Raw genomic sequence first — 23,929 nt, forward strand, 5'->3', positions numbered from 1 at the left:
AACTGTATAGAAGTGTCTTGAAAAATATCTAGTCAAATATTATTTACTGTCATCATGGAGAAGATAAAATAAATCAGTTATTATTATTAAAACTATTATAATTGGAAATGGTTTGAAAATAATCTTCTCTCAGTTAAACAGAAATTAGGGGGAAAAAAAAACAGGGGGGCGAATAATTTTGACTTCAACTGCATGCATCACAAACATGTGTGATAAATTACATTTATTTTATGCATTGGTTGTTAATCTAAGGGTGTTTTTACACCTGCCTTATTTAGTTCTGCTGAAACGCACTTGAGTTCGATTTCCCTCTTGTTGCATTTCGTTTGGGCAGGTGTGAATGTAGCAATTGCACTCGAGTGTGCATCAAAAGTGGAACAAAAATGCGTACCGAGACATCTTGATCTTGGTACGCTTTCAAACAAACCCTGAAGCGGTTGTTTGTGGTGAGAACATGATCCAAACTAAAACAGACCCAACCGCAAAAAGTACTGCGCCTTTTTGAACTAATCCAGCTGCCGTAGCCTGATGCTCACAGGCCTTTTCTTTCTTTTCACATGCAACGCTTTATACAGGATTAGCTTAGTTTTAAACCTTAAAAAACCTTTAAACCCTTTGTGTAATAACAATGAAAAGACACAAGAATAAAGTACTGAGCTACTGAAACGTACTTAATGCTTTATATAAAAGGCTTCTTTAATGATGACAACTTCAAGACGCCTCTCATATGGAGAATGAAGTCACATGCATTGCTCAGGTGCGAGTTCTTCACAGACTTTAACATAGTGTAGAAATCCTGAGGGTTCGGTGGGTCTTGTCTTTCAAATCTGAGATTTATTTTGTATTTTCTATATTGGGTTCAGGTCAGGTGATTGGCTGGGCCATTCTACAGCTTGATTTTCTTTCTCTGAAAGCATTTGAGAGTTTCCCTGGCTGTGTTTTAGATCAGTGGTTCTCAAACTGTGGTACTTGTACTTCCTTCTAGTGGTACGCGGAGGAATCAAATATGTCATATGTACATGCTATATATATATATTTCAAAATGTATCAAAAATGATTTATATATGAATATGACATATAATAATATTTATCATGTGATACATAGCCTATATTTCTGAGGTCCAGGCAACATTTTCAGGTGTTGATGAATTGACTACTATATGTAAATACTTTACATTTAAGTACAGCACTTTTTTACTTTTTAAGAACAGTAACCTACCATTTTAGAACCACATTTTAATTTAAATGTTGACATTTTTTGTTTGTTTTTTACCTGTAAACACAGTACAGTGTTAACGTTTAGACTATTTATAATGTTTAAAGTGGCTGACAATAATAACTATTCTTAATAATAGGAATTAATCTGACACATTTTGAACTGTACAGAGCTGTAGCTGCTTTACTGGGCTTACTACGCTACTGTATTTTAATACTGCTCATTATGGTGGTACTTGGAGAGACCTTTTTTTCTGAGGTGGTACTTGATGAAAAAAGTTTGAGAACCACTGTTTTAGATCATTGTCTTGCTGAAATGTCCACCCTGGTGCCATCTTCATCATCCTGCTAATGTAGATGTTGGACTGAAGCAGCTGATATTCATTTACAATGAGCCGCTGTCTGGGCTACTACTGCCTTTCTACACCTCCCTTTCTTCATGTGTTCAAAACTTTTTTTCTGCGTCAATTCTATTTTTTTTATGTTTTATTAATACATTGTGAAACATTACAAAAATTTACAAAGACATAAACATGTAACAATAAGCAAATACACTGAAGAGTATTTTGAGCAAATAATAATAATAAAAATAAATAAATAATAATAAATAAAAATAAGATGATAAAAATAAATAGATAAATAAAATAAAAAACAACAACACTAGTGCAAACTTATATACATAAAAAACAAGTCTACAATGTGTTGACCAGAAATAGTTTCCCGTAAAAGCTGGGCATTAGGGGGTGGGGACTCAATCAGAAGGAGCAGGGTAGAGCTGAAGAGTTTGGACATATTTGCGAAGGGGTTCCCACAATTTAATAAAAATAGTGCTAGTTTGGTGAAGAGAGTACCTCATTTTTTCTAATTTCATAAAATAAAGAACATTTCTTATCCAAAAAGAGTGAGAAGGAGGGTGAGGGCTCTTCCAGTTCAGAAGAATTAATCGCCTAGCCAGAAGGGTTAAGCATCAATTCTTTTTATTACACATAATTTCATTTGTAAACTATTTAGATTTGTTTTCTTTGCATATATGGGTTTATTTGGATTTATAAGCAACATCCAGTGAAAATTTCAAAACAACGGCACCTTTAGAAATATGTTTTCTGAAAAAAATAGGGATGTGTTCAATACTTATTTTCCCAGCTGTACTTTCATCTCCTAATGGTAAACATTTCAGGTTCAAACAAACACAAAGATCTTGCGATCTCATCCTGTGCTTCAACCAATCAATATCTTAACCTAAACACACAAATAGGCATTCATTTAACATTTTTCCTTAATTAGACAACCCTAAGTTAACTTGATGCGAGTCGAGAAGTCAAGACCTGTATACCGCAGAAACGTGCTTGGAAAAAGCGTTAAACTAATCAACACTTCTCCAGAATGTAACCTCAGCTTTTTCCTCTCTTCTGATGGGGAACTCAGGCCTGGGCTTCAGTATCTAAGTATAAACTCAGAGATAACCAATTACATTAAAACTGACCTTACATTAGGATATGTATAATCTTAAATGAACATGTACACTCTAGAACATCCAACATAATAAGATCCAGAGTTTCTTTACCTTTGGGTCCTTTGATGAGCTTGATCTCCATGACTTTTTCTGAGGCAGATTTTCTCCTCCTGACATACAGTCTGACCAGCGAGCCTGCCTCCTTCAACGCCTCCACAGCCTTACTGTGGGTGACGTCTCTGACGTCCACCTCGTTCACTCGCAGAATTACATCATTCACCCTGTGTGGAGTAAAAACACATGTAAACACACACACAAGAAACACAAGTGCGCAAAATCTTAACTTTATTCCACTACTCGCGTTATTCATCTGATAAAAATCCAGCTTGTTGATACTAAAGGCTGGTGCATATTAAAAGTTTAGTGTATTGGGTTAATGTGTGTACTGATTTGGCTTTGGTCTGGCATCTCAATGGTAATCCTAAATGTAAAGAAGTGCACTTTAAAATGACTTAAAATTTGTCCTGCAAAAGAATTTGTAAGGTTAAAATTCAATATTGGTGACTCAAATGTATGCCAGTTTTATAATTTAGATATTGAAACAATTGAACACTTGCTTTTCCAATGTGATGCGGTACAAAGATTTTGGGACGAAGTATTAGTTTGGATACAACAGAAAATATCTATAAGACTTGTCTTCTTATGGATAATTATTACGTTTGGCCTAATACGGATAAAAAGATATCTCATATAATGAATAATTTGATGTTATTATTCAAATTCTATATTCATAAATGTAAATTTTCAAAGTTACCCCACGACTAGTGGTGTTTAAAGAAGAATTTGTGTTATATTTAAAGACATGGAGAGAGATGAAAAGCCGAAAAGCAAGATATTTATTTCATCAGTAGAAAATTTGGTTTCATATTTTAGAACTTTACTTAATTTTCTTTAGCATAATTTTTTTTTTGTTAATTTTTGTTGTTTTATTTATTTATATATGTTGTATTATAAATGAGGATGGAAAGATTGTGAATGTATGCAAGTTGATTGTTTTTTTTTTTTATTGCAATTTTAAAACACAGTACATACAAGGGCAATAACAACATCATATTAACATCCAATCAAGTACAATATAAGAAAATAAATAAATAAATAAATAAATTATTCCAAAAACTAAATTGTGTTTAAAATAAGTGTTTAAAATAATTAACAGCTTTTTTCTGTGCAATATTCGTACTCTGCTTAACAAAAAAGAAAAGATCACGGCAAAACAATTGTGTATAAATACAATCATAAAATAATTGAACAATACTCTCCTCTTTATCATTACAGAAAGTACATTTTAAATCAATATCTTTACAAAATCTTCCAATTACCTGTTTTACAGGATAAATATGATAAACAATTTTAAATGATAACCTCTCTAATTTTATTCGTTACACAAAAACGTCTAGAAATCTTAAAAGTCTCGTTCCAGTTAACATCTTGAAATTGTGATCTCCAGTACCCAATAGCTGAAGGAACATTGACAATCCGGCAAATCATTCTAAGATAATTATTATTAATTTTTCTTTTATATTTATGCCTTCCAATTTAAGACTAAAATCTAAATTTGTATTTTGAACTATATCATTTACTAATCATTTCTTAAGCTCTGAAGGAATACCATTAATTACCATCATATACTCTTTAACAAGAATATAAAGAGAACATTTTTCTAGAAAATCTAAATAAGTAAGCACATGACCATCACTATTTAAAAGTTGTGAAACCAGCAAGATATTATTATACAAGTTGATTAGTATCTCAGTCTTTTGTGTAATTCTAAAAAGTATTAAAGTCTTTCTGTTACTGTTAAAAAAAATAAAATAAAATACAAATTTTGACATTAAAACAAGCAACCAGAACAAATCACCCTGTGTTTCTTCCAGATGCACGTGTGTAAAAAACAGAAGATTACCGCAATCTGCCATCCTGAGCGGCAGCGCCCCCTGGGATGACTTTAGTGATGAAAATGCTGGGGTCTTCACCAATGTGAGGGTTATCTGTGCCACCGGCGATACTGAAGCCCAGGCCTGAGTTCCCCTATACATCATGAGAGAGGAAAAAGCTGAGGTTACATTCTGGAGGAGTGTTGATTAGTTCAATGGTTTCTAAGCACGTTTCTGTGGCATACAGGTCTTGACATCTCGACTAACATTAAGTTAATTCAGGAGTGTCAAACGGAGTTATAATTCATTATACGCATGAGCTTCATAGAAAAAGGGTTGCCAGATGTTTTATTAAATTCCAGATCTAGAATTTGAGTCTTTGACTTGAATCTGAGTGTTTTGTCAAATATACTGTAACTTTACATTTGTGAATAAGCAAATAACGCATTGCACAGTTTTGCATTTACAGCAAAATATAATTTGAAAATATAATACAAATTTAATATAATAAAAATATGTTTAAAATCAAAATATTATTTCTACTTCAATAAACATAATTTATTCAACAATAAATAAGTGTTAGCACTAAAATAAACACTACAATAATAATAAAAAAAAGTGCTCCAGCTTGCTCTGCTCTCAACTAGCTTCCAATTGATTTGTATTGGTTTTACTGATTGGATGTTGGGAGAACTAGAAATACAAATAGCTTTTACCACAGTTAAAAGTCAGTTTACAGACACCAACAATACACTAGACAGCATTTAATCCAGTACTAACACAACGGTTATTGTTTCTCTGCCTTTTCCGGTGCCATTCAAAAGATATCAGTAAAAACAGAATTTTCTTAAAGAGGTGTTCGGAAGATTGTCATGAAGCCTTAATATAAACAATCATGTTTATGACAGATTTATGACATGTTATGTTATCTAGGTAATGCCAAGCAAGTTGTCATAACAAATAATGTCATCTTTGCATTTAAATTGACATAACTGAACGAAGGACACTTAATAACAGTTGTCATAAGCATTTGAAATGTCATAATTGAGACAATAACACTTAACAGTTGTCATAAGCATTCAAAATGTTATAATTTAGAGACGGACACTTAATAACAGTTGTCATAAGCATTTAAAATGTCATATCTAACAGGATGACACTTAATTGTTGTCATAAGCATTTGAAATGTCATAACTGAGCAAATGACACTTAATAACAGTTGTCATAAGCATTTGAAATGTCATAACTGAGAGAAAGACACTTAACAGTTGTCATAAGCATTTGAAAAGTCATAACTGAGCAAATGACACTTAATAACAGTTGTCATAAGCATTTGAAATGTCATATTGAGCAAATGACTTTTAATAACAGTTGTCATAAGCATTTGAAATGTCATAACTGAGAGAAAGACACTTAACAGTTGTCATAAGCATTTGAAAAGTCATAACTGAGCAAATGACACTTAATAACAGTTGTCATAAGCATTTTAAATGTTGTAACTGAGAGAATGACACTTAATAACAGTTGTCATAAGCATTTGAAATGCCATAACTGAGAGAATGACACTTAACAGTTGTCATAAGCATTTGAAAATGTCAAAACATGGCAAATGACACTTAATAACAGTTGTAATAAGCATTTTTAATGTCATACCTTAGTGACTGACACCTAATGACAGTTGTCATAAGAATTTGAAATGTCATAACATAGCAAACGACACTTAATAACAGTTTTCATAAGCATTTGAAATGTCATACCTGAGCAAATGACACTTAATGACAGTTGTCATAAGCATTTGAAATGTCATACCTTAGTGACTGACACCTAATGACAGTTGTCATAAGCATTTGAAATGTCATAACTGAGCAAATGACACTTAAGACCAGTTGTCATAAACATTTGTAAATGTCAAAACATAGCAAATGACACTTAATAACAGTTGTTATAAGCATTTTAAATGTCGTAACTTAGTGACTGACACCTAATGACAGCTGTCATAAGCATTTGAAATGTCATACCTGAGCAAATGACACTTAATAACAGTTGTCATAAGCATTTGAAATCTCATAACCTATCGATTGACACTTCATAACAGTTGTCATAAGCATTTTAAATGTTGTAACTAAGAGAATGACACTTAATAACAGTTGTCATAGGCATTTGAAATGTCATAACTGAGAGAATGACACTTATTAACAGTTGTCATAAGCATTTGAAATGTCATAACTGAGAGAATGACACTTATTAACAGTTGTCATAAGCATTTGTAATGTCATAACTGAGAGAATGACACAATAACAGTTGTCATAAGCATTTGAAATGTCATAACTGAGAGAAAGACACTTAATAACAGTTGTCATAAGCATTTGAAAGTCAAAACTCAGTGACTGACACTTAATAACAGTTGTCATAAGCATTTGAAATGTCATACCTTAGTGAATGACACTTAATGACAGTTGTTATAAGCATGCATTCCCATTCATGACATGTCTTATGAACACCTCTTCAAGTAAAGTTGTACCGAATAGTCTAATAAAGAAGATTTTTAAGCAATACTTTCCCTAGGCAAAACAAATCTACATATAGTTACACTCAAAAAATGATTTTGCTGCTTGTTCAAACTACTTAATTAAAATGAATTGAAACAACACAATTCTTAATTCTTAAAAACAATGAAATTAACATGTAGGAAATTTGTGGAAGCATGGACTGAATGGAGTTATACTGTTGTTGTCATTATGAAGCAGGCTTTGAGTTGCGCTGACAACAGCTTGTGGAGGAGCATTGTTTATTTATGCAGTTAATAAATGTGCACTACAGAGCAGCGCTGAATTGGGTCACAAAAAAGCTGATGGGGGCGGGAGGCCTTAGGCAGAGCTGCGGATTAAGTCTTAACAGTGGAAGGCAAGATGTTGCTCTTTTTTCCCCTCTGCAGTGACGGAGTGAATCGGTTAGTCAGGAGAGTGTTTCTTATGCTTTCCCAAACACTCTGACATGCTGTATTTAATTGACAGCATCTGAGCTGTAAAAAGTCACTGCATAGGAGTGCTTTAAGGCATGTTTGTTGGTATTTTAGGAATGGCTATGAGAGGAGAACACTGTAATAGGAGTCGGTGTCATACTATAGGCATTCAAATGCGATACATACTGCAATAAATGCTTTTCTTATTTGCTTAACTTGCTTTACTTACTAACCTTTAAAATAACAATTCCTGGATTTAACCATGCATGCTATTTCAAAGAGAATTTTTTGAGTATTGTTCCTACTCTTTTTACTCCAACAAGCCATCATTAAAGTGATGGTTTCAAATAGTGATGTCTTGATAATTGCCGAATCTTTTGTCATGGTTTAGAAATTGTAATTATTAAGCAATACACTAATAGACTTCATTGAAAATGTATTATACCCACAGACATCAGCATTTTTTAAAAGGACACTCTATATTGAATAACTACGAATATTTACAGTCCACCCTATTGACCTTATTCTGAAATGCGGAAGTGCGCCTGTTTTCGCGATTGTCTTAGAACTTTCGATTCAGTCGCCTATGGGAGAAATGACTAGGAACGGACGGACGGACGGACGGACGGACGGACAGACGGACAGACGGACAGACAGACAGACAGACAGACAGACAGACAGACAGACAGACAGATAGATAGATAGATAGATAGATAGATAGATAGATAGATAGATAGATAGATAGATAGATAGATAGATAGATAGATAGATAGATAGATAGATAGATAGATAGATAGATAGATAAGCATGTTCTTAACATGTTTCTATTATAAATTAACATGTTGGAAACATGTTTATAGTATGAATGAACATGTTGCTAGCTTGTTTCGAGTATGAATTAACATGGTAACATTTTCCAAGTACAATAAGGTTCATTAGTTAATGTGACTTAATGCATTTACTGACATGAACAAACAATGAACAATACATTTACTACAGTTTTTGTTAGCATGTTTTAAGTATGCATTGACATTTAGAAAACATGCTTCTAGTAAGACTTAGTATGTTGTTAAAATGTTAACATGATGCAAGCATATTTCTAGTGAAAGTAGCATGTTGCTAACATGTTTCTACTATAAATTAACAAGATGTTAACATGTTTTAAAGTATGAATTAACATGTTCCTAGCATGTTTCTAGTGAAACTAGCATGTTGGCAACATGTTCCTAGTATGAATTAACATGTTGCTATGATGTTTCTAGTGGAATTAACATGCTGTTAACATGTTTCTAGTATGAATCAACATGTTGCTAGCATGTTTCTAGTTTGGATTAACATGCTGGTAACATGTTTCTAGTATGAATTAACAGGTTGCTAGCATGTTTCTAGTATGGGTTAACATGTTAGTAACATGTTTCTAGTATGAATTAACAGGTTGCTAGCATGTTTCTAGTATGGGTTAACATGTTAGTAACATGTTTCTAGTATGAATTAACAGGTTGTTAGTATGATTCTCGTGCAAGTTGGCATTTGGCAAACATGCTTTCAGTAAGACTTAGCATGTTGTTAAATGTTTTTATTACGAGTTGGCATGTTGCTAGCATAATTCTAGCGAACATGTTTCGAGTATAAATTAACATGTTGCTATGATGTTTCTAGTGGAATTAGCATGTTCTTAACATGTTTTAATAATAAATTAACATGATGCTATGATGTTTCTAGTGGAATTAGCATGTTCTTAACATGTTTTTAGTATAAACTAACATGTTACAAGTATGTTTGAAGTGAAATAGCATGTTGGAAACATGTTTCTACTATGAATTAACATGTTGCTAGCTTGTTTATAGTATGAATTAACATAATAACATGTTTCAAGTATGAATTAACAGGTTAGCATGTTTCTAGTGTGGATTGGCATGTGGCAAACAGCTTTTAGTACTTAGCATGTTGTTAAATGTTTCTAGTATGAGTTAGCATGTTTCTAATGAAATTAGCATGTTAACATGTTACTAGCATGTTTTTAGTGTGGATTAACACATTATTAACACATCATTCTACTACAAATTTGCTGTTTAATAGCATGAATTAGCATGTTGTTTACAGGCTTCTATTATTGATTAGCATGTTGCTAGCATGGTTTTGTAAGTGCTCTACATTTAAATAAACAGAAAAAGATTATAAAGTGCTGTCTAAAATCTAAATAATTAGAGTCAGAATACTTCACTTTAAATATGTGCAATTTAATATTGTACATATTTATTTACACAATATATACAGAATACCTCTGGCACATGTTTATTCCCATTACACCATCAAATTAAAACACGCAAGTCCCATTACACCAATAAACTAGAGAGTGACTTATTTGGCCCCGATCATGCTTGCAGATTATCCTCTCTTAAGCACTAATTCTTAGCACCTAACAGGAGTTACAGCACTGTATGGAGACAGCAGAGAATAAAAAGGCTGCTCACCCTTTCCAGCGTGATCTCTTCATACTCAAAGTCAGCCTCTGTACCGTTAACCTGTGGATGAAGAAAAATATCAGAGATTATTTGCACACAGTTCAAGTCAAAAACATGTTTTTTTTTCAAATATTTCCCAAATGATGTTTAACAGAGGAAGGAATTATATTTTAGTATTTCCTATAATTTTTTTTTCTTCTGGAGAAAGTCTTATTTGTTTTATTTCGGCTAGAATAAAAGCAGTTTTTAATAATTTTTTAAAACAATTTTAAGGTCAATATTATTAGCAATATTTTTTCGATTGTCAACAGATCAAACCACTTTTATACAATGACTTGCCTAATTAAATGAGTTAGTAAAACTATTATGTTTAGTAATGTGTTGAAAAAAATCTTCTTTCTTTGAACAGAAATTGGAGAAAAAAATACAGAGGGGCTAATAAATATTAATATTTTAGTCTGTGTACATTTGTAGCTGATTTCCACTTGTCTTTTTGTTTTATATCATGTTTTTCATTTTTTTGTAGAACTTTAAATGTGAAGTGCTTTATGCACTTTATGTTATTATTGTTGTTATATACTGCACGTCAATGAAAGCAACATATTAATAATAAACTGGCTATAATTGTGTTAAAAAGTTTGAACAGATTGTCTGGCCAATAAGAATCCAGTATTCACATGAATGATTATTTTCAGATTATAATCAAGTTCATTGGGGTGGTACGGCGGCTCAGTGGTTAGCACTGTCACCTCACAGCAAGAAGGTCGCTGGTTCGAGTCCTAGCTGGGTCAGTTGGCATTTCTGTGTGGAGTTTGCATGTTCTCCCTGTGTTGGCTTCCTCCCGGTGCTCCGGTTTCCCCCACAGTCTAAAGACATGCGCTATAGGTGAATTGAGTAAGCTAAACGGTCCAAAGTGTATGAGTGTGTGTGTGTGTGTGTGTGTGTGTGTGTGTGTGAATGTGTGTCAACGAGTATTCCCTACGGCTCAACAATAAGGACTGCCCGATGGCCCAGGGCCAGCATGAGAGACGCTTGGGACAGTAGACAGGATCATTACTGGCCCGATTGGGACAGTGCTGCCTTGTCACTAAAGTGTAGTTTGTCAGCGACTATTTGTCAGTTGCATGCATTTTAAGTTTGTGCTTTTAAGTCTTTAAATGTAATCTTCTCTGTGATGTCGTAAACACAATATTGCTTTTTGGTTCCTCTTATCTGATTTGATGTTTTGAGCATGCAATTTTTTTCCGCAACCTGATAACAACCAGTACAGCGAAGAAATGGCAAAATCAAATTATGAGGCTAAAAGAAAATGTCTGTTTCTAACGTCTTGAAAGCAGACATTTACATGGAAACAACACAACAAAAAATGAAGTGATGTTTTGCACAATTTGCCGTTTACCTTTTGTTAAATAATTTCAAACTGCAATAAAATACCTGCACATTTTCCATACTGCTCTTTTTTGTTTGCACAACACTTAGAATTTTGCTCATTTTACATTTATTAAAAAAAAATAAGGTATTGAAATTCTAGATTCACAGACATTATTTTTGACACATTGTTTAAAATATGTGGCTAAAAATTAGCTATGAACTTCTTCTTTTTATTTTCTGGTGGGGCAAGTGAACATTTTGGCAGGGCAGATGAAAATCTGAACCACTGGCCCGAACGCACCAGTAGAAAAAATCCTTAGCGTTGAACCCTATTTCCCAATACTGGGTTGCAGCAGGAAGGGCATACGCTGCAGAAAGCATATGCTGCATAAGTTGGCAGTTCGTTCCACTGTGGCGACCACTAAAATAAAGATTAAGCCAAAGGAAAATGAATAAATGAATCAAGTTCATTGTAAAACACTATGGAGTGTGTCTGTTATTTGCAGTCTCTGCTGTGTCATGTTCTGCTCTGAGATTTACAGATACTAATTATTAATCTGTGGCTGATTATTTATTGATAATCAACATCAACCCAGACATCTCTTTAAACTAATAACAATGTCACTACTTTTAAAGGCTAAAAGTAATGTAAATCATTATAGAAATTATTTATTGTTTTCTAAAATTATTAGTTATTTTCTGAATCAGAAAGTGTGGGGTTTTAAATGCTTGCTTAAATTGCTATTCGTTGTTTTTTTTAAACCAAACGTAAAACAGAGATCTTAAAAGATGACTTTGAGATTCTCCTTTGACGTCTATTTAACCCTAGTGACACTCTAATAATCATAACGAAACAATGATCCTTAAACCGCAGCGCATATCCAGTGATGATGCAATATGCGACAGCAGTCAAAGCCGTTTTCCAGAAGAACTCTGCTTTGATTATGTAATGCATAAAGGGATTGGGCCTTGCGTATTCATTAGCACTGTAGCTGGCTGCGTCTGGTTTGGTCTCAGCACCACGGACAGTGTCACACCGCTAAAGCCCTGAACACGGAGCTAATGAGCAGAGATCAAGCATTATCTAGATTGATCTCATTTTTATATAGCGTGCGCATTTCACACAAATATACTGGAAAATCTAAGAGCACTAAATAGGCATTTTAAGAATATAGGCCTAAAGCTTAAATTTTACCCCCTAGCCTTTCCCATAACCCATACCCCTCGTTTTACATGTTCACATGAAGGGGTAGGGGTGTCTCAGTTCTCTTTGGCTTGAAGGCGTGGGGCTAAGGAGAAGGGCTAGATAATCCTCGACATGGAGATTTTTCAGGACCACACTCGAAACCAAGAGGTAAGAAAAGTTTCAATATCGTTATACTATCATTATCATGGTATCATTATAGCATCGTTATACCAAAAACAATGCACTTAAATAGGAGACAAGTATTAAATATTTAATGCATAAAAACGCGTATGCGTTATTGTCATAACGGGACAACCTATGCAGTTTGGCAGTATTTCTGGTTTTGACCGAACGAGAAAGGAGACGTGCTTAATCTGAATTTCTGAATAAACCATGGAACGGTCAGTAACTGGTGTCATTTGAACAGGAGCGGGTGGCCTAACAATATCACTCGTTGATAGCTAAAATAAAAACCTCTAAATTTCTATCATGTCTATATATCTATATCTAAAATCCCTAATAATAACTCCCATATAACTCCCCACAACATTCTGTCACTCGATGACACTTGAATACCCTGTCAGAAAAGTCTAGTGGCTGGGAATGGGCTTTTTACAGTGTCTGCTATAATGTTAGGGTTGTTTTTGGTGGGTTTACATAGATGAATAGAATGTAAATGCACAGTACAGTTACGATCTTATTGCCATGTTATATCCTCATGATAACATGATATATGCCTTCAGTGATTTCCTGAAGATAAATACCAAAAAATAACACAACTGGAATAACTACATATTAAATGAAATTAACATATTAATTTGGATGTACAAGTATTTTTTTTTCCAGTTGGTAGCTAAAGACAACATTCACAAAATAAGACAATAAGATTTCATTTAATGGCCACATAAAATAATGTCCTTTAAAACAGGACCACCTTAAAAAACATTATTCCCACCGCATGGCATCAATTACAATCCCCAATCACTCAAGACAAAGCAGCGAGGAGTCCCGTGAGCCTTCAAAACCTGCGACACTGCTGATCCAGCACAAAGCTAAAGTAGAGGTAGACCGTGTGCTGTTTGGTGAGATAAACAGACGTAATGCCCCCGAGTGACCTCGCTGCTCCACAGGCACACTCGAGGGAAATGAAGCGGAAAACTAACCAAGGAGAACTCACTTCATTATAGTGTCATAACAGAATGAACACCACACCGTTGACTAATGGGATGCAGAAATGATGATTTGGCAAACCTCACCAACATGACCGGTATTGAGATATTCTTGATGGTTCTTGACCTAAATTCGAATCTTCAAAGTCTAAAGACTACCCTTTTAGTGGTCATACACTACCTGACAAAAGTCTCGTCATCTATCCATGTCTTAGTATATACAAATAATAACTTAACTTCTAGTTAATAATTTGATATCAAAAGTGGCTTATATGAAAGGCAAAGGCCTCTAGATTACGCTTATGTTACCTAAATAAAATATGATCATGCCTTGATTTTTAATTATTTAATTAGGATAGTAAAGTCTGACTGCTTAGACCAGGGATGGGAAAACTCAGTCCTGGAGGGCCGGTGTCCAGCACAGTTTAGCTCCAACACAATCAAACACACCTGAACATGCTAATCAGTGTCTTCAGGATCACTAGAAATCTATACGTAGGTGTGTTTGATTAGAGTTGGAGCTAATCTGTGCAGGACACCGGCCCTCCAGGACCGAGTTTGCCCACCCCTGGCTTAGACTAAAGTCTCATCACTTCACAGAAATAATGTCCAGTATAGAATATAAAGTCATGCTGCAGTGGAGAAAGAATGAACATTGTGCATGACTCCATCATGAGCTTGGAGGACTGCATCCATACATCTCTGCAATGACTCAAATCACTGATTAATAAAGTCATCTGGAATGGCAAAGAAAGCGTTCTTGCAGGACTCCCAGAGTTCATCAAGACTCTTTGGATTCATCTTCAATGCCTCTTCCTCCATCTTACCTCAGACATGCTCAATAATGTTCATGTCTGGTGACTGGACTGGCCAATCCTAGAGCACCTTGACCTTCTTAGCTTTCAGGAACTTTGATGTGGTGGCTGAAGTATGAGTATGAGCGCTATCCTGCTGAAGAATTTGCCCTCTCCTGTGGTTTGTAATGTAATGGGCAGCACAAATGTCTTGATACCTCAGGATGTTGATGTTGCCGTCCACTCTGCAGATCTCTTGCACGCTTCCATACTGAATGTAACCCCAAACCATGATTTTTCCTTCACCAAACTTGACTGATTTCTATGAGGATCTTGGGTCCATGCAGGTTCCAGTAGGTCTTCTGCAGTATGTGTGATGATTGGGATGCAGTTTAACAGATGATTCATCAGAGAAATTGACCTTCAGACACTTTTCCAAATGATCAACTAGAAGTCAAGTTATTATTTGTTGCTCTTACGTCTGGGATCGACAACAAGACTTTTGTCACGATAGTGTAGACGTCCAAATGTCTGTTTTGTGCACAAACAGTCTTGGAACAAGTGGATATTAAGTAAATGATAAGAGAATTTTAAGCTTTAGGCAATTTATCTCTTTAAATCTTTTGAATTTGTCAAGCTGCTATGTTGTATAGCAGTCAGGGTTCATACACAATTTAACTACTGAAATTCCATGACTTTCCATGATTTTTCCAAGACTTTCAAGTAAATTTTCATGACCTAATGTTTCATGCAATGTCTACATATGCGTGGTAAAAGAAAAACAATGCATGTTCGAATTTATTACAGCATATCTTAAAGCCATTATTAGTTTTATTAAATTTTATTTTATATTTATATCTATGCAAAATAGATTTAGATAATTCTTACACCGCACTAATAATGTGAAAGTATGTGATTGGCCAAGGACACAAAAGAAGTAAATAACCTACAGTTGAAGTCAGAATTATTAGCCCCCTGAATTATTAGCCCTCTTGGTTATTTTATCCCCAAATTCTGTTTAACGGAGAGATTTTATTCAACACATTTCTAAACATAATAGTTTTAATAACTCATCTCTAATAACTGATTTATTTTATCTTTGCCATGATGACAGTAAATAATATTTGACTAGATATTATTCAAGACACTTCTATACAGCTTAAAGTGACATTTAAAGGCTTAATTAGGTTAACTAGGCAGGTTAGGGTAATTAGGCAAGTTATTGTATAACAATGGTTTGTTCTGTAGACCATCGAAAAAATATATCTTAAAGGGGCTAATAATATTGACCGTAAAATGGTTCTTAAAAAATTAAAAACTGCTTTTATTCTAGCCGAAATTAAACAAATTTGACTTTCTCCAGAAGAAAAAATATTATCAGACATACTGTGAAAAATGTCTTGCTCTGTTAAACATCATTTAGGAAACATTTTAAATATTCAACTGTATATTCAAGAATACAGATATCTGTTCTCCATGACTTTTCCAAAAGTTTTCCAGGCTTGGAAAATGCCATGTCAAAATTCCATGACCTTTCCAGGTTTTCCACGACCGTATAGATTCTGCGCAGTGGTCTCAAACTCAACTCCTGGAGGGTCACAGCTCTGCAGATTTTAGCTCCAACCACCTCCAACTCACACCGGCTTAATAGTCTCAAGCAGTCTTGAACACCTTGATTAGTTGGATCAGCTGTGTTTAATTAGGGTTGGAGCAAAACTGTGCAGAGCTGTGCCCATTAGGAATCAAGATTGAGACCCTCATTGTATAGTAAGAAAAACATATACTATCTCTGAGGTTGTGGAGACAAACTGTAAACGTTAAATGCTGAGTACGTGAGAAATCTGCAATTACTGCATGACTGCATTCCCCAAAAATCTAATCAGAATACATTAACGCATTACTGTGGAATGCATTACACCCAACTTTGGTACCTGCATGCATAGAATGACATGACATGCCGCTCCAGAGGAAATTGTGAATTCTACATTTAAAATAAAGAGCGAAAGGACACTTACATATGGAGCTGAGTCCAAGCTCTCTGTATTTACCACGACAGGGGGAGGATTTGCCTGCAAGAGAAAACAGTCCAGCTGAAGCACAGATACATTCTCCATTCAATTCCAACACAGTGAGTTAAAAGAAATAAAGCAGTGTTAATCTAGCAGCCAAAAAAAAGAGAAGCAGATTCACTTACTCTCCACATGACGCTACATATACCACCACTGGCACTCACACCAGATTAACACAGCGCTTCCAGCATACGTACGAACATGGCATTTTACACTGCAGAACATGCAATGCTGAAGCATGAATGTTATTCCCAAAGCAAAAGTAGCCCAAAATTAAATCCACTGTGCGTGTGTGTGTGTGTGTGTTTTTTTATGGGGCTTTCCACGTCCTCCAGCCGGCTGACACGCAGATGCTATTAGTCAAGGGGAGCTGTGATACTTTACCCAACTCAGGGGCTGATAATCCTTCAGCCCCGTCAGCGAGCAGTGCAAATGGGCAGGGATCAAGAAATGAAATGACCAACAGCAATAGAGCAAAAGGCAAAAGAGGGTGGGGGGTGAATATAGAGAAAGAAAAAAAAAAAAAAGACCTGTGACGTTGATGGAGAGATGACAGCGGGCTCCGTAGGGACAGTGGAGATTGGGATCACAGGGATTATGAGAGTGGAGGGTGGGACAGCATCTGTCTGCTGAACAATAGCATGGAAGGGGAGAGGTCAGGTCACATATACATACACAACACAACACAACGTTCACAGCTTAACGTAGGAATCGTGCACGGTGTATGGGGAGAGTGTGTCGGATTGAGGCAAATATGTCGAGGAGGGACCCTCTTTGTGATCATTGGAGCATTCAGACCAGTGTGGAATGGAAATGAGCATGTGAATGAATATGAAGCCATAATCCACACGGCTGCGCTTTGTAATCTTGTGACGACTAAACAGTGGACATCTGCGGTTGCAATACGAATTGGACTTCCGCATTATGTTCCGGTCAGGATAATAATACTTCTCGCTATGTTTCCGTCTGCCTATTTTTAATGCACATTTTCAAATATTGCATAAGTTATGCTTAAAGGGGGCCAATTTTAAAAGACGTAAAATAAGCCTCTGATGTATCTGGAGTGTGTGTGTGTGAAGTTCCAGATCAGAATATCACACTAATAATGTTTTATAAGTCTTTGAATCGGCCCCTTTTAGGCTTTGATCCTAATGGACCCTTCGCTAAGCCCCGCCCTCCTTAGTTACTGTTGCTACGCTTGTCAAGCTTTCGTGCCAGCCACGCTTTTTCAATGTGTGTGCGCGTTGTCAGACATTGTCAGGGATATAATGTCATTTTTGGCGAACAGGTGAGATATCAGAGAAAGCCAGACAAAAAAGGACTGCAGTGTGCATTACAGGGGTATAGTCACCACATAATAGGCAACCGATTAGAGAATAAATCAATCAAAATTGAAGCTAGCTTAGCCTAGCCACCTTATACGCTAACATAGATATATATACACTAGATATCGCATAGGGACCCTCAGCATGCGTCAATAGCGCCGCCACATTGGTACAGTGATCCCAGGACAAATGTCATTCAACTGCACTAGTCAAAACAGTGTTATTATGTGAAGATGCTAGACTTTAGCTCTGTCTACGGGTGTAGTAACGAGCAAACAAAGAAAACAAAGCACAAAGGCAGAACACTTCATAGGTAATATTACGTTTTTTTCTGTTTTTGTATGTTCTGAACTTTTGTGCTAATCAGGTAACGTTATTGATGATAACAGGCACTTACTGCATTCACCATACGACAAAGCAGCTCCAACTCGCACTAAACACATGTTTCACTAAACATGAGAAGTGAAAGCAGGAGAGGAGCTGTGTTTCAGGACACGGATTATATTAAATTTAACAGGGAGGGTGAATAGTACATTTCTGTACACACAAACACAAGCTTTTTGTTAGGAATGCCCGTGCGGTCACTGATCCATCAATGTAGAAAAGTGATGTAAAATTATAATTTTCGTAATTAGAAAAAAAAATTACACACTACAATCCAGGAAAACTCCCGATCATAGATATATGTGTATATGTGTATATCTCTGGCTTTGGATGGCCACAGTCCTCCACTGTACCTTGGTCCCGCATTCATTTCAAAGGAGCGCTACCCTGTAGCAAGATGGCGGCGCTATTGACGCATTCCGTCGAATATATAGCAATAGGCCAGGCGACATCTAGTGTATATCTCTATGACACGCTAACAATTCAACAGCTTAGCTCATGCTCAGCAGGAGAGGTGAAATTTAAAAATAATCTAATAATAATAATTAATGAAACCGTGATTTCTCTATTTTTAGCCAAAAAGCCTGATAGATTAATTAGTGTGCAATGAAATATAGCGATACTAACCGATGAGGAATCACGCATGAAAGTGCTTTTACATAATTAATTTATAGAAAGAACAGCCAGAAAGGGAAACTGATGGATTTGTGCCGAATATTAGCATCATTGACCCATAACAATGTACAGTAAGTTACCTATTACTGTCAGTGTGTTTATGTGCTCTTTATAAATAACAGAAAAGCAGCTGCGGGTAAAGTATATTGATCGCAAGTGCTCAGTTTGTGATTATATCTCGATTTTGTTCTGTTGATTTGTAATTTCAAATATTCGTAGCTTGAAATAGATGGATATATGAAGTTCAGTAAAGTTAGCGACAGATTCGCAGATTCGTATTTGCCGGATCAATAACTCATGTCAATATGATCTATTCGCTAATAGTATGACTAACGTTACTTTATTGCTTTACTTTATTGAAACGGTGCTTAATTGTTTTATGCGATAGTCTAGTTTTGCACATAAGTATAACTCATATGTATGGATGAAAACCTAGCTACTGAAGCCTCTACAAACAAAAAGTTACTCAAGTCTTTAAGCTGTTATACGAGAATTATTTTGATTCTAAACTTGTTACAACATTATGAAAAAAAATACTTTTTTTGTAAAAAAAAATGTGCAAAGCATTTTATGTGATTGTTTACCTAATATTTATCCAAACGAACAACTTTCATGCTTCAAATAATTGAGTGATTTCATCCAAGCTCTCTGAAGAGACATGATCACTTTATATGATGAACAGATTAAATTTGTCTTTTATTCAAATATAAACATACATCAATACACACACACACACACACACACACACACACACACACACACACACACACACACAAACACACACACACAAACACACACAAAGAGCACCAATACACAACCTCAAACATGCTTGTGTGAAGTATGTTTGAAGTACATCTTTACAGCTTTAACAAGAACCAAACTGTTTGCTATGCTGTAATATGAACTAGTTTTTACTTTAGGACAGTTATGCAGTATGTTACTGTGTTTTAAAGTTGCATTGTAAAAATGACTGTATATTTTACAGTAAAGATATACAGTACTGTAAATACATATACTGTATACTGTATATATACTGTATATTTGGCCGGAGAATGGCCAGACTGGAAGGCAACGGTGACTCAAAAAACCAGCAGGACAACGCACCATGTCAAAGCGTGAATCATCTCAGACTGGTTTCTTGAAGGACTGGTTTTCTGAAGGAACTGTGTTTGAAAAGGTTTACAAAATATATGTTATTTTGCCTCTGAAAGATTCATATTAAAGTAGTGTTCATAAGTGCTGCTGCTTTGTTTACAGTGGTACCCTAATAGTCTCATTCAGCTCATCTGTATCGGTTTCCTTCAGATGTTGAATGCAGTTTGACAATAGTTTCACAAAACTAAAGTCAGACTGTTCTGTTTTTGCTTCGGTACTCTGAATTATACAGTCTACTTTAGATTAAAAACTGCTCTTCCTGCATCTTTGTTTAGATCATGATTCAAATGTAAAGGTTTCCTCGTGTTTTAATTGAAAAAAAAAAAATGTGCAAACGTGCAAACACTTACTTTGCTTAAGTAGCTTATTTAGGTTTTAGTTTAAATATTTAAATTTAGTTTTTTTATATTTCAAATTCACAACAAAACATGCTGCAATGGCCAAAAACAAGCCAAATAACTTTTCATTTACTATTTAAAGCATTTAATGTAGCCCCTTTCACACAGTGATACCGGCAAATATCCAGAAAATTTCCCGAACGCTTTTAACGGTAAATTCAAAAAAGCTCTGTTCACACAGGCGAGGACATTACGGATTTTTTCCAGAAAAGAGCATTCACACATCCACTCCAAAATACCGTTAAATTCATTACCCAAAAGTGAGCTCTAAACGGCTGCCCTTGTATTCGTAAACATTTGACTACATCACAAACTCTGTGGATGGATCAGTATTGTGAACAACTTTAAAGAAAATATAGAGCAATACTTTCGCATGTCGAGATGTACATGATATGTGTATTTGGTGGCAGCCTGGCGCTCACGGGCTGTTTCACGGGCACACGCGACACTAAAAGCAATTACAGGAAGCAGAGCTTGAAGGTAAACAAATAACGGATTATCATAAACATATTATTGATAATTATTTACACAGTTGGCAATAAAAAGGAACATGTAAACTTTATCTGACTAACATCTAGCAGCTAAATGTGTCGGGAAAAAATATTCAAAGGCTTTTATTTTCATAAACCGCGCGGACGTAAATGCATCTGAGTGTTCTGATTGGCTAAAGTTGACGTCTCACATCAACACATTCTAGATGTGAACGCGATCTTTTCGGCAATCTTCCTTCTGCACTCCCACAGCGCAGCATTCTGGCAAATTACCGGTAATGTTACAACTTCTCTTTCCGAAAAATGGCCGGAAAGAATTTACTAGTATTTTCAAAAGGGGGCTATTCACACATACAGACCTTTTCGGAAAATTGTTGGTAATTTTCCGGAAAGGTCTGTATGTGTGAAAGGGGCTAATGTGTTTAAAAAAAAAAGGGAGAAAATTGAATTGTGAATTTAAAATTGTGAATCAAACTGAATCATGAGATCAAGTATATATATATATATATATATATATATATATATATATATATATATATATATATATATATATATATATATATATATATATATAAACAACATTCTGAATGTCTCTGTATATAAGCTCACATACACTGGGTTTGCTTTTAAACAATAGTGATGGTGCTTTAACTGTTATAGTGCCTAAGCTGCAAACACACTTTGCACAGGAACTAAAATTAGAGCTTGTCAATTGCATTGACTGGAGTTCCACTTTAGCATTCCACTACAGACCTTTAATTGCTGGATTAATTGCTCTAAATGAATTTAACATGGAAATACAAGCCATCGGCACATAGGAAGGTTAGCATCGACCTGGCTTTAACTGACATTTGAAAAGGTAAAAAAGATTTGCAACAACTTAAAAATATAACAAAGCAGCACTAAAAAATGCTGAGACACTGCTTTTACCAAAACACCAAGTCCAGTGTCATTCACATAAAACAGAGTCAAGTGAATCAGGACCACAATCTCCACACAACCTGTGAAAGATCAACAAATTTTGACCAAATACACGATTCAGAGCAGGGCTGGGCGATATGACAAAAAATCTCAAGTTACAATAGATGTCATCTCATATCCTGATAACTTTATATCACAATATAGTTCCATTTCTGTAAATTCATTCAGTTAATAGACTAAAGGACAATTTCTAGCCCTCAGAAATGTACTCATTCATATGTGATTATATTTGTCACTTTATGGTTAGAACTTCAGGGCAAATGTTTAATTAAAAATGTGGAAATATGAAATAAATATTAATAAAATCTTAAACATATTTCAAAAAGGAATGATTACAGACCAAATATTAAAATAAATAAATAATCAAATCAAATCAAATGCAAAAATTGCACTTTTAAGATGCCACTTCCTCACAATGCTGTTATGTTTCTGTCTGCATTATTGTGCTGATATAAATGATTACTGTACAAAATAGAGCATAATATGAAACAATAAGACTTTTTGTCCATTTGATATATAGTCATATTGCAAGGCCCTAATTCGAAGCGTAAAGAAACCCAAATTTAACACGATAAAAAAACAGTCAAGAATCAAAAAGGTCTGAACATCGAGCTGTTTCTACATTGCCATTACTTTAAATAAACACTAGAGTATAATATGAAATGGTAAAACTGTCCATATGATATATAGTCATATTGCACAGCCCTAATTCAAAGTGTAAAGAAAAAACCCAATTTTAAAAGTGATACAAAAACATTCAACAATCAAAAGGGTCCCATTATTGAGCTGCTGCTACCTCACCATTGCCGTAAATAAACAATAGAGAATAACATGACACACTAAAATGTATTGTCCATATAGCCATATTGCACCTAATTTAATTTGTAAAGAAGAAATTTAACAAAACAATACCAAAACCATAAATCAAAAAGATCCGAACATCGAACTTCTACTACCTCGCCATTACCGTAAATAAACGATGGAGCATAATTTGAAATGATACAAATTTTTGTCTATATAATAGATCGTTACATTGCAAAACTTTTTTGCAAAAGTTTAAAAAAAGATACCCAAATTTAACATAATGAGACAAGTTAATCATCAAAAAGGTCAAAACATTGTGCTGCTGCTACCTTGCCATTCTCGTTAATAAACAATACAGCAAAATATTAAACAATAAGACTTTTGTCAATACTATATACAGCTGTATTGCACAGCCCTAATTCAGAACGTAGAGGAAACCTAAAATTAACACAATACAAAAACAGTCGACAATCAAGAAGGACTGAACATCGTGCTGCTGCTTCTTCGCCATTAACGTGAATAAGCAATCATGCATAATATGAAACAATACAATTTAATGTCCATCTGATACAGTCATATTCCACATAATTCCAAGTGTAAAGAAGAAACCCAAATTTAACAAAACAATAGAAAAACAGTCAACAATCAAAAGGTCCAAACATTGAGCTGCTACAACCTCGCCATTACTGTAAACTGCCGAAATTTTTTTTTGTAAATAATGGCTATGAAATTACAGAAAATTACCGTAAAACAACAAACAATAAATTACAGAAATTTCCTTAAATTTAAGTTTCTGGTAAATTTCTGTGTTTCAACCTTTGTTATTTTACCACAAATTTCTGTAATTTAAAGGCCGTTTTTTTCCAGGTTTTTTCAACACCCCAGCTGCCGGAAATAAACTGCAAAATTAAAGATTTGTTTGCAAGCGTATATATAGTCATATTGCACAACCCTAATTCAGAATGTAGAGGAAACCCAAATTTAACACGATACAAAAGTTATCAACAATCAAAAAGGTCCAAACATTGTGCTGCTGCTACCTCGCTATTCCCGTAAATAAACGATACAGCAAAATATTAAACAATAAGACTTTTGTCT

At 34.8% G+C, this 23,929-nt stretch overlaps 1 protein-coding gene across 55 annotated transcripts in view; it reads right to left on the bottom strand.

Annotated features, from left to right (window-relative positions):
• Positions 1 to 23,929, bottom strand: part of dlg1b (discs large MAGUK scaffold protein 1b) — a 175,171-nt gene that overhangs the window by 45,730 nt on the left and 105,512 nt on the right. For 22 of the 55 annotated variants that reach the window (XR_015477726.1, NM_001443263.1, NM_001012388.2 and 19 more), the window contains 4 exon segments: positions 16,565 to 16,618; positions 10,039 to 10,089; positions 4,632 to 4,756; positions 2,780 to 2,949 (listed from right to left, as the gene is read on the bottom strand). Coding sequence is in view for 50 of the 55 variants with exons in the window: in NM_001443263.1 (NP_001430192.1) it covers positions 2,780 to 2,949; positions 4,632 to 4,756; positions 10,039 to 10,089; positions 16,565 to 16,618 (400 nt within the window). In the remaining 5 variants the exon portion in view is untranslated. 55 annotated transcript variants of the gene reach the window in all.

This window comes from Danio rerio, chromosome 2, assembly GCF_052040795.2.
Source record: "Danio rerio strain M-AB ecotype USA chromosome 2, GRCz13ab, whole genome shotgun sequence".
Lineage (NCBI taxonomy): Eukaryota > Metazoa > Chordata > Actinopteri > Cypriniformes > Danionidae > Danio > Danio rerio.